This window comes from Planococcus citri, chromosome 2 (genome assembly GCF_950023065.1).
Source record: "Planococcus citri chromosome 2, ihPlaCitr1.1, whole genome shotgun sequence".
NCBI lineage: Eukaryota > Metazoa > Arthropoda > Insecta > Hemiptera > Pseudococcidae > Planococcus > Planococcus citri.
In genome coordinates this window covers 68,785,470-68,797,608 of record NC_088678.1, presented here as the reverse complement: position 1 = coordinate 68,797,608, position 12,139 = coordinate 68,785,470, and the positions used below count along the sequence as shown (strand labels likewise).

The window sequence follows — 12,139 nt, the reverse complement described above, 5'->3', positions numbered from 1 at the left end:
GCACTACGTATAGGCTAAAATCAATTATTGAGCTTTTTTGAGCTTTAAGGCACAACTTTTTTGTAAACTTTTTTCTTTGACATTAGACTTCTTTCGATGCTCTTTCAAGGTATAATATATGTACTTCTCTGTATACATTAAATGCGCTACATATAGGCTAAAATCATTTATTGAGCTTTTTTGAGCTTTAAGGCGCAACTTTTTTGTAAACTTTTTTTTTCGACATTAGACTTCTTTCGATGCTCTTTCAAGGTATAATATACGTACTACTATGTATACGTCGAATGCGCTACGTAAAGGCTAAAATCAATTATTGAGCTTTTTTGAGCTTTCCGGCGCAACTTTTCGAACTTTCAATGAAAACCTGCACATGTACGGGGCAAAAGCTTTTTTTTGAGACATCACCCAGCAAAATCAGTTCAGCCGTTCCTGAGATCTCAGAGTCAAAAGAATTATTGAGCTTTTTTGAGCTTTAAGGTGCAACTTTTTTGTAAACTTTTTTCTTCGACATTAGACTTCTTTCGATGCTCTTTCAAGGTATAATATACGTACTACTATGTATACGTCAAATGCGCTACGTAAAGGCTAAAATCAATTATTGAGCTTTTTTGAGCTTTTCGGCGAAACTTTTTGAACTTTCAATGAAAACCTGCACATCTACGGGTCAAAAGCTTTTTTTTGAGACCTCACCCAGCAAAATCGGTTCAGCCGTTCCTGAGATCTCAGAGTCAAAAGAATCCGGTCATAATTTTAATATATAGATGCAGTTTATCTATAGGGATTCGAATGCTTTCGTTGAAATTTATTCAGTCAATAACAATTCGCGTCAATGTTCGTGCAATGCAACATCAATCGTGATTACAATGTTTTTAAACCTCGGGACAAAGCAATAATCAAATTTCATTTTCGTGCTTGTTACTTTTGTACGTACAATATTCGTTCATCGTAGTGGTTCTTATCGTATGCAAAAAAAAAAATGACCGAAAAATCGCAAATAGCCGAGTTTTACGCCTTCAGAAAAATCCTCATCACTGGAGCGACCGGATTCATGGGCAAAGTGTTAGTATGGAAGTTATTACACAGCTGCCCTCAATTAGAAACAATTTTTGTGTTGATGCGATCAAAATATGGCAAAAACCCGATATCTCGTAGATCAGAATTTTTCAACTCGCCGGTAATAGAAAATTATTTATCTTTTAAAACAAGATGATGATATGATTTTTGCGATTCGTTTTAATCTTGAAATAATCGACAGGTTTTCGAAAATTTCAAAAAAGACAACCCAAAAGTGTTCGAAAGAGTTGTGTTCATATCCGGAGATGTGGGAGAAGACGGGATAGGATTATCGAGCACTGATCGAGATAGATTGATTGACCAAGTATCCATCATATTTCATAGTGCTGCAATTTTAAAAATGAACGCCGATTTACGGACTGCTGTTAATGTAAATACTGTTGGAACCGTAAGAATGCTCGAATTGGCGCAACAGATGAAAAAGTTGGAGGTGAGTAAAAATCATTCAGTTTCACGTTTTAAAACAAAAAAACTATTTTTCATGGTACATATCTGACGGATTTTTTTTTGAAAAAATCACCACTTTTTCACTACTTTTTTCAAAAACTTTTCCAATTTTATAACATCATGTTTTGAAATTTCATTTTTTGAAAAGATATCCGTAACATTGTATTACCTATAGCTAAAAAAAAGTCGAAAAAATCATAATTCTGAAAAAAAGAAAGGATAAAATTTCAGGATAGATGAACAAGAAACAGTACAAAAGCAAAATTGAAACACATCCTGATAATACTTGGATGGTACCTATTTTTTCGAAAAAATAATTTTTATACAAAAAGAGAACAGAAAAAAGTTTTTAAAAGACAACCAGACATAAGGATAAATTTATTACATAAATTGATTTTTAAAATATTCGTTCATTACTCTGACATAATAAAAATTGATTTTACGTACATATTTTCATCCTCCTCCCCCTTCCCCCTCCTCAATCTAGCTCGACGTTGCAATAAGAGAACTTAGGTTTATATTTTATGAACGCATCATCATCATATTCCGCACTTAATTACTTACTAGAGGGGAAAACGAGGAGAGTTCACTCGTGGCATTAAATTAAGAATTATAGACGTCTTCTCCACGTGCGCGCTTTCAAGAAAGAAAATTATCATTATAGAAAACATGTACCTTGTACCTACAATGGTAATTTTTCATTCATTAGATAACAACACTATTGAAAATTTATCATTTATAATTTTATCAAATTAATGTTTACAACAGAGGTACAGGTACAAAAACAATCACGTATTAGAGTGTTATCTATGACTGAATTAAAATTTTTTCTCGAATTTTCAGGCATTTGTTTACATTTCCACAGCGTATTGTTGTTGCGAAAATACAACAGTGGAAGAAAAAATGTACCCATCGAAGCATAATCCACAAAATATAATTAATCTAGTTGAATGGATGGATCCTGAATTGCTGGAAATCATTACACCTAAGTAAATACTAGCCTTTCGTTTCTTTTTTATTCAATTTGTAGGTACCTAGACCTATACCATTTTTCATCCTCTTTTGATAAAATCAATTTTGGGTCATTCCATGCTAAATCGGCGGATTTTTGTACGAAGGGGCTTCGATTTTTTTAAAATCAGATCACGTGTACAGGTCATCAAACGATGACGAATGACGCGAAGCGGACATTTTTTCGATTTTTTTTGGTGGAGCTGCGGGACTTCAAAGTTTTTGAAAATGGGTCGAAAATGGAAAATGTCAGTTGCAAGTAGCTCCGGTTGTACGTAGTATAGAATTTTGAACTTTTTTTTCAAATTGTAGTACTTTGAGGGGGTAATTGACGAATGATGCCAAAATCACTGTTGCCACTTTCAAAAACCTAAAAAAATCGATTTAAAAACTTATAATTTAAATATAACCACGATGTCCGCGAGTTAAAATTCTGAAAAATTCTCAGTTTTAGTCCTTTTTATGTAGAATAAGATATCAAAAAATTGGACTGGTATTTTCTTCATTTTCGAGAAAAAAAATTACAAGTTTGGCACTTATTGAAAAAATACCATCAGAAACCTAAAAAATGAAGAAATTTTGCATTTTTGAGATATTTTATCAACGTGTAGACGAACATGTGAACCTCCCCCCCCCCCACATTTGTCAACGAATTGACGAGAAATTACATTTCGCCCTGATCGTGCAAAAATCCGCCGATTTGCACGGAATGACCCTTTTCAAAATGGAATTTTGACATTCTTGGGGAACGCAAAGGTCCTCAATTTAAATCAAAATTTTGAAAGAAAATCCTACGTACAGTAAGTAAAATTTTTGAATTCCACTTCTTAGCCCAACAGCCACCAATTTTTTATTAATGGGAGAATAAAATGACACTAAGAGGTCAAATTCGACCAACAAATAGATATTTGAACTCGGTCTCTTCAAATTAAAGTTCAAACGTCATTTCCTCCCAGCCCATTAAATGATGGTGGTTATTTTACTAGCCAAGATTGAAAAAAAAAAAGATTATGCAACCGTTTAGAACTAGATAACAATGGAGATGCCTCTTCAATGGATTTCCCTGTTTTGTTTTTTTGTTTTTTTCATCAAAATGACAAGTCAGATGCCCCTTCAATGGGTTTCCCTGTTTTGTTTGTTTTTTTTTTTTTTTTTTCATCAAAATGACAAGTCACATAGAGCAGGAAAGATAGATGGTATACCTAAAAATTGAAGGTAAATTTGAGGTTCAGTGCAATCAAAAACGTGCGTAACATCATACGATTTAAATTCAGGGGTCACCAAAGAGTTTCCCAAGACATTGGAGACGTTTTACAGCAAAAATAAGTTGATTTTCGATATCCGTATCATCGAAAACATTGCAAACGATACGTCACTCGAATTTTTCCATCTCATGAACTTTTTAGGTTATTTAGATGGGGGACATAGGTAGAATTGAAGGGGTTGTATCCCAAAAATAACTTGATATTCGAACTTGGCGATGTCGAAAACATAACAAACGATATATTACACGACCTATGTATATTTTCATTTCGCTCAGTTTTTTAAAGGTGGGGGTGGGGGTAGGGGGCGTTATCTTGAGCGTATCAGGATCTTGGAATGAAAACAACACTCTCTGGTTATAGATGAAAATTGAACATTACTTTAATAGATGAAAAAATGTATTGGTTGCATTTTTCACGAATTTTTAAATGTGACCTTGAAGCTTTTCATAAAAAAGTTCAACTTTCAACTTTTGGAAATATTCAAAAATGATTTTGATCTCCCTTCAAGAGGGAAATTCCTGTAAATTTCGTAATATGAGCTTTTTTGGGTCAAATTATGAGCTTTTACTTCGTTGAATTCGTGATTTTAACGTTTTTTTCGTAGAGTAAATCTCAGAATTTGAGCAAAAATAGCAAAATTATGAAAGTTACTGGAAAAATCAAATGAAAAATTATCGAGCACTTGCTAGTGTGTTTCAAATGTAGGTAAGTTCTTCAATTTATTTGAAAAAATATGCATAAATGCCTTTTTTAGGGGTGCCTAAAGTGAGGGCTGTACAAAAAAGGTTCAAAGTTACGAGTATAGAGGGAGCTTAATTAATAATTAAACACTTTTTCATCTAGATCATTGAATATGCATATATCTCAAAACGTTACGTTTGGCGCAAATCGCAGGATTCTAGTTTTCCAAGGGTTCACAAAATATCGAAATTACGAAAAATTGAAAAGTTGAATTTTTGAGTACCAGCCTAAAATTTTATTGAGCTTAAAATTTGGTAGAATGGAGGTCTTTCGGATGCTAATAAACTGTAAAAACCTTTTTAGCGGAACTCAAAGGGGCAGGTTCAAAATGCAGGTTTCAAAATTTTCCAAAAATTGAAACCCTCCCAGTTTCTGCCCTCGAAGGTCGAAAATAGGAAAATCACCTCATAAAGCTACCTGGTTCAAACAGATATTTCACGCTAAAATTTTTTTTGAAAATAATACTCAATGGTTCCTAAAATTATTTTTTTATTTACAACTTTAGGAACCCCTGAAGCCCAAAAAATGGTCACTTTGAGTTAACAGACCACGAATTCATATTTGGGACATTTTATTACAATATTTTAAGAGTGGTCAAGTTGATAACTTTCAGGGCCCAAAAATTGCCTCATCGGGACTCCTCCTTTAGGAAGTTCCAAAAATATTTCCAAAAATTTCAAAAGCTTGCCAAATTTCGGAGCTATAATTCTAAAATTTTCAAAAAAAATCCAGTAAGCGTATATTTTTATGCTATTTACAACACTATTAATTTTTCAAGATCGGATCTGAAAAACAATGAATGTGGGAAGGAGGGGGGGGGGGGGGTCACGGCGTCCCAAAGTTTTGGTCAAAATGTAAAAAAAACATGAAAGGTCGTGTGACATATCGTTTTATAGGTTATTTGAAGTGTTGCATAGAGATATCAAATTATGTTTTTGATTCAGTTCCTCAAACACCCCCTGGTCCCCTTCAATTTTCTTAAAATGGGAAAAATTGTATGACATGCTTCATAAGTTTTTAAGTGGGTTAAATAACAAATATCAGCTCATTTTTTAAAGCGTCCCTCTAAGCTTGTACCTCCCCCCTCCCCCCATCACCCCCTGAAAATCAGGGAAAACGTGCGACATCCACATGGTTGATTACGTTTATGAGAACGCCAAATACGAATAATCCATTGTTTTGATTCGGTCCCTCTGACATCCCCTCTCCCTCATTGCCCCATTCCTAAAAATTAAAAAAAAAATGGTGACATTCAATGTAAAACATATCAACTTTTGCAGATTAATTTACCCATTGCCAAATACCTACACGTATAGTAAACGTCTGACGGAATCTCTGCTACATAATTACGTATCAAAAGTACCAATTATAGTGGCTAGACCAAGCATAGGTAAGCTCTGAGCTCATTAGCTATAGTAAAAATTCACTCAATTCAAAATACAATTAAAACACTGAAGATAATTTCAGTTGTGGCATCTGTCAAAGAACCATTACCAGGCTGGAATGATACTCTTAATGGACCAGCGGGATTCTACGCTGCAGCAGGAAGAGGACTAATGCGTGTTACTGCGATGAAGGTGGACAATAAAACCAACGTAATACCAGCCGATCACGCCATCAACAGTATTTTAATTTTACCATGGGCCAATTCGCGAGAACAATTGTACAGGATACGTGTATTTTTACCATATAAGCACGTGCGCATTCATCTCGAAATATTTTTGTTTTCTATTTTCAGATTGAAAGAAATCAACGTGTACAACGTTTCACAAAATTCTTTCGAAGATTTGACATGGCGCGAAGTAATGCGTAATTTCGAGTACGCTTTTGAAACATGCCCACTCGATTTGATGTTGTGGTATCCAAACTATAATCCTGCTACCAACAGCATGATGGTTTACAGGATTAAAAGCGTTTTTCTGCATTACTTGCCAGCCTACGTATTGGATTTAATTTTATTTTTGGTCCGTCAAAAACCTTTGTGAGTTGAAGAAGCTCTGAAACTGCTTTATTACGTAGAATGGACCAATCTGCTCAATTCCAGAGACATTTTTATTATTCTATGATTTATTTTATAGTTTGGTTCGAGCTCACAATAAATTGGCCCATGGTGAAAAAATTCTACGATATTTTACGGAGCAACAGTGGTCCTTCATGCACGATAAAGTGCTCCAATTGGAGCTACTTTTGAATGAAACCGATAAGCGGATTTTCCCAGTAAATATGGCAGAAATAGAAGATTTCCAAAGTTATATCGTAGATTGCATGGTAGCGGCCAAAATTTATCTATTTGGTGAAGATTTGAAGCATCAAGCAAGAGCAAAAATAACCATGAAAATGTAAGATTTCTTTTACGATAAATTTAATTGATCTTTTTCCCCTCCAAGAGAAATGAAAAACTAGAGGTTCCCTTTCTCCCCCAATATCTGAACGAAAAACACGATTTTTGATCAAATAGAAGCTCGAGTTCGACAAATTGAGGAATTTTGAAATACCTAAAATGATGAACTTTTGAAAAATTCAATTTGGTAATCACAAAAACAGCCTGGTTTTCCAATTTGGAAAAAAATTCGCCATTTTTTCATTCTTTGAGAAGGTTTTTTTGTTGAAATTCTGGCAACTTGCACAGATTTAGTCTGAAATCATACTTTGAAACTCATCTGTCTTGAAAAGAAACTGCAAAGAGAAAACGACTGGGATCCACATGGATTTTCGTAAAAATTCGATTAAGGATTCTGGGAAATTCATATTTGCACCTATCTAGTCCCCCCCCCTAGAAATTTCCGGTCCCTTAGGCCCCAATTCCTCAGAACACAAGATCAATCAAAAAATTAATATTTTCAAGTTTTTAGATTCTAATTGAAGGGTGGTTTTCCAAAACGCATTAAGTCCGTTTTTTTCGAAATTGATTTTTTCGCGCCATTTGGTTAGTGACGTCAGGACACATCATCTGAGACGCATACCTACCTAAAATACCTATTTTATCCATGTTCTTTCCAGCTTTTTGTGAAATTGTTGAAATGCGCTTGATTTTCCAAAACGCATTAAGTCCATGTTTTTTAACACTTGTAGAATCGCTTGTTCCCATACGAACTGATTTTTAAAATTTTATAGTATGTTGTACATGTGCATCCTTAGGAAGTATCGCCACAGAAATTTTCAACCCCCTCCCCCCATATTTACCCCTCAAAAATGACGTTTTCAGTTTTTTAACTTATTTTATGGTATTTAACAATGACGATTGCGAGGTACATTTTAGAAACACCTTTTTTGGACGTATTTTTGACCCAATACCTTTTTCGAAATTTTTGCGGTGGTGCGCCATGTTAGAAAATTGGGAAATGTGTGTGTGTGTGTGTGTGGGGGGGGGGGGGGGTGAAATGGGAATTTTGGGGAAAATGACTATCAACGAGTAGGGTGTCGTTTTCTTATGATTCGATATCGCTGAGCACGAATATGACGTTAGATTTTGTTTTACACCCCCACAGCCCCTCCGGAGCCCTCAGCCCCCACCTCAATTTTCACTATTTTGGGAATGAAGTTACTTTGATGACGTTGGTGTCATTCTCTTATAATTCGATACCACTGAGCATGAATATGGCGTCAAATTTTCTCCTACACTGAAACTGCCCCTCCGGAGCCCTCAGCCCCCTCCTGAATTTCTATTCATTTTTGAAATAAAGTTATGTACTTTGATGAATTGTGGTGTCGTTTTCGTTGTTTTCTTATGATTCGATACTCACTTAGCCCTCTCCTAAATTTCCACCATTTTCAAAATTAAGCTGATTTTACAACATGGAATCTTTTTCATACGAATTTCGCGCTCAGCAGTATCGAATCACAAGAAAACGACATCAATATCAACGTAATTCGAAAATATAAGGCAAAAACTTTCAAAAAATCACAATTCCTCAGAAGTGAAATGCAAACATAATTTTTGATAAGAGGTTTTGAATTGAATGGTAATATGCAAGCTGGAAAGGAGAAAAGGCAGAAAAATGTACTTTTCGCGTGGTGTTTTTTTTAATTCTTCAATTTGTGCACTCGCGATTGAGAATAAACAGTAAGTAGTAGGAACCATTTTGTTGGAAATTGATTTTCCTACAACATGGTACTTTCATTTTATAATTATCTTATAGTTACCTCATAATTTTCCTGAATGAATGCTAATTTTCAACATAAAACGTCTAGTGGTTTTCCAAAACGCATTAAGTCCATGTTTTTCAACACTTGTTGAATCTCTTGTGCAACATTCAACTCAACACCGCGTGTTGGATCATATCAAGCTATACCTAAACTTCAATGTTAGGTTGGTTGCATACTCAAAATAAGCCCTCTAATGAAATGGGAGTATGTTTTATGCTTTTTCTCGGAACTTACTTTTGGGACTTAATGCGTTTTGGAAAACCACCCTTCAATTCTTAGATCTGTCTCATTTTCATTAGAAAATCACTACTTGATAGTTTTGAGCCCCCCCCCCGTCCCCACAAAATAATGAAAAAAATGGAACTAGGACCTCCTCAAAAAATAAAAAGTGAAAACAAAAGTTTTTTATCAAAAAAGCACTATAGCTTTGACTCCCAGTCCTCTCTGGAAGATGAAAAATTATTCCCCCTCCCTCATTTCTGCGAATACTACAGTGAATTATGTAGAGGAATTTTGGAACAGAAATAGAAAATGGAAAAAAATACCGATTCAAATTTATTTTATTTTTCTGATCTTTTCCAACTTTAAGGGTAGGTATTGATTTTTTTGATTTTCAACTTTGGGAGCCTTTATTGTATGTACATAGAGAATTAACATTTTTTGTAGACCAAGGGGGGAGGGTTTTTCTTGAAAAGGGGATACATTCAGAAATTTTTAAAACTTTCCTTGGAGAGGAGTCTTTCCACCCATTTTTGACCAAAAAAGGGGAAAAAATTCAAAAAATGTTGGAAATTTGGATTTTTTTATAAATTGTTGCATATTTTGGAGGGATGAGACCAGCATTATTTGGGGACTCAAAGGGAGCTTTTTTCTCTAGAATAGATTGTTTAGAAGAATTGCGACACAGAAAAAGAAAATTTTCAAAAAACGCTTGACCAACTTTGATTTATTTTATTCTTGTTCATTTTAGACAACTGGGGGGGGGGGACTCCACGTACAAGGAGAACAACATACCTGGAGGGAAAGGAGAAAGATTTTTTCTTAAAAATGGGTCAAAAATGGAAAATTTTTGGATAAATTGTTTTTTTTTTATTTTTGGGGGGAGGGGGCTCACTGCATGGTTTTTTATGGATTTGAGGAAAAATCAAAAAATGGATATTTGTTTCACGATAAAATTCAAGAACTTTGAGGGAGGGGGCGAAATTGAATGAGTTGGAAAATGTTGTATTCCACTTTGGCTTCTTCGTGACAATTTTTTTCAAACCTGGAAAATGTATTAATTCTCCAGAAGACTTCAGAAGAGTTCAAAGCCATGAGATCAAAAATATGCTAAAAACCAAATTTCAATTCACTGCTTTAATTTTATGAAATTTCGTTATTTTTCATAGAAAGTGAACAATTTTGAATTTTTTCATAGATTTCCCAGCTTTGAAAAAAATTGCCACGAAGAAGCCAAAGTGGAATAATTCAACATTTCATTCAATTCCCCCCTCCCCACAAATTCTTGAATTTCACCGTTGAATAAATATTCACTATTTGATTTTTCCACAGTCCATAAAAAGTCATATGAGGAGCCCCCTCCTCTTGAAAAAAATAATCAAAATTATAGTTCCCTGCAGTTCAAAACCACCACCTCCAATTAATTTGGGTTTGGGAGATCCAAAAATATGCTAAAAATCAAATTTCAATTCTCTACCTTAATTTTATGAAATTTTGGCATTTTTCATGGAAAGTGATGTGAACAATTTTGAATTGTCAAAAATTCGCCAAATATCGAAAAATGGATCCAAACATCTGAAATTCCAACTTAGTGGTCTATTTTTGAATCTTCTTCTAATTTTTCTTTTGTTCGGTCCAACAGTTTTTCTCTGTTTGGATTTCTCAATTCTCATAAGTAAAAAAAAGCCATAACAATTTCAAGAGAGTCAGAATGGAGATTATTAAATCTACTCGTGTTTTGAACGTGTGGCATTTTTTTCATCCGATTAACCGTCCATTTAAATTTCTGAATTCTCGATAAGATTTCAAAAATTTATTAAAAACTTGAAATCGCACAAGCTCTTTAAAATATGGATAATTCCAGAATAAAATTGAGCCCCAACAGTAAAAAAAAATGATTTTTTGAAATTTTGAAAACTCTCCAAAAATCATAAAATCAATTACAAAGGTCAATTCAAATTTGAAAAATCAAAATTTGTAAGAACACATTATTCATCGGAATCGAAACGAATCCCCTCACAATTACTCCCATATTTTGAATTTTTGAAGTCTCATCAAAGCAGAATAACCGGACTGGAGAATTGCCCTATTTGCATCAACTTTGAAATTCTTTCTAAATTATATAGCCCAACATAATCTGTGCCTGTTCGTTTATTTTTCAGAATGTACGCTTTGGACAAAATCGTGATCGTTTTGAGATACTACTTTTTATGGAAATTCCTCGTGTTCCTTTTCAACACGTTTTCCAGCATAGTGAATTGAATAATTGCACCAAACATGTAGGTACATAAGTAGTTCTGGAGCAGACAATGTTAACTTTGTCATTCACGTTAATACACAAATTAATCACCCAGATCTGTGAGTTATTTGGTAAATATCGATTTATTATTTTTACAGATACGTTGTACCGGTAGGGGATGCGCCCGCAGCTTCCACCTAGAGGGAAGTTGTGTTCCTGTCGGAGTGGCAGCACTGCTTACGAGTAGTGCACTCTATCGAAGTAGTTCGAGATGCACCACTCCGAGCTTCGAGCTTTGAAAGCTCGCTAGGTATATTTTCACTGGTGCTAGCGTAAGGTAGCAAGTTCAGAGCTTCCGCTTGTAGTCGATACTACAAGTGTATTTTATTCAATAATGTGTAGTGTGTTTTATTATAAGTCTTCGCGTGTGTTATACCAGAGAAGTGAATAAAACATTACGAACATTTAGCGGTCTTATGATCATTTATGAGGTGTCTCAACATCACTGCAATTTGATATCTTTCGCAAGGATATCGGGCAAGTTTAGGTTCCCTGGGCTTATTATATGCACGCTGGTTTTGACGACGTCTCCCTCAAAGTAAAGACGTCCCAAACCACCACATATTTGGCGCCCAACGTGGGGCCAATGCAATACAACACGAGAGAAAACGAACGCGACACGATCTAAAGCTAACAAGATCACTTGGTACGCGAAAATAGAGATGAAAAAACGAGGTACTTACTTCAGCAGAGATGAGAAAAAGGATTCCAGTTCCAGCTCCAGGAAAAAATTCCAGTTTTCGTAATGTCAGTTCGCTGATAAAAGAGATGTTGAAAAATTCCATTAACATGTACGAGAAAAATGAAAAACTAGCCGTAAATTCAACGTACCTGCAATCCTGGCAATTTTCCAGACACTGCAGTATTGTTCCGGCATCTCTATTCAATATGGATGCTGTAGGCTGAGAGTTCAGTCATCTCTGGCGGAAGGTGCGTC

The 12,139-nt window shown here is 34.8% G+C and overlaps 1 protein-coding gene across 2 annotated transcripts; it reads left to right on the top strand.

The window, feature by feature from the left end:
- Positions 1–794: 794 nt before the first annotated feature.
- On the top strand, positions 795–11,610 carry LOC135837373 (putative fatty acyl-CoA reductase CG5065). 2 transcript variants are annotated; one of them, XM_065352620.1, is made up of 9 exons: positions 795–1,174; positions 1,256–1,504; positions 2,365–2,510; positions 5,819–5,928; positions 6,006–6,201; positions 6,277–6,519; positions 6,617–6,877; positions 11,066–11,182; positions 11,301–11,610. In XM_065352620.1, exons 1-8 carry the CDS (start codon positions 977–979, stop codon positions 11,163–11,165), a joined length of 1,503 nt encoding a protein of 500 aa, XP_065208692.1. In that variant the 5' UTR covers positions 795–976; the 3' UTR covers positions 11,166–11,182; positions 11,301–11,610. The 2 variants fall into 2 exon arrangements, with proteins under 2 accessions (XP_065208692.1, XP_065208693.1); XM_065352621.1 differs by having other exon boundaries at positions 11,066–11,186.
- Positions 11,611–12,139: the final 529 nt, after the last annotated feature.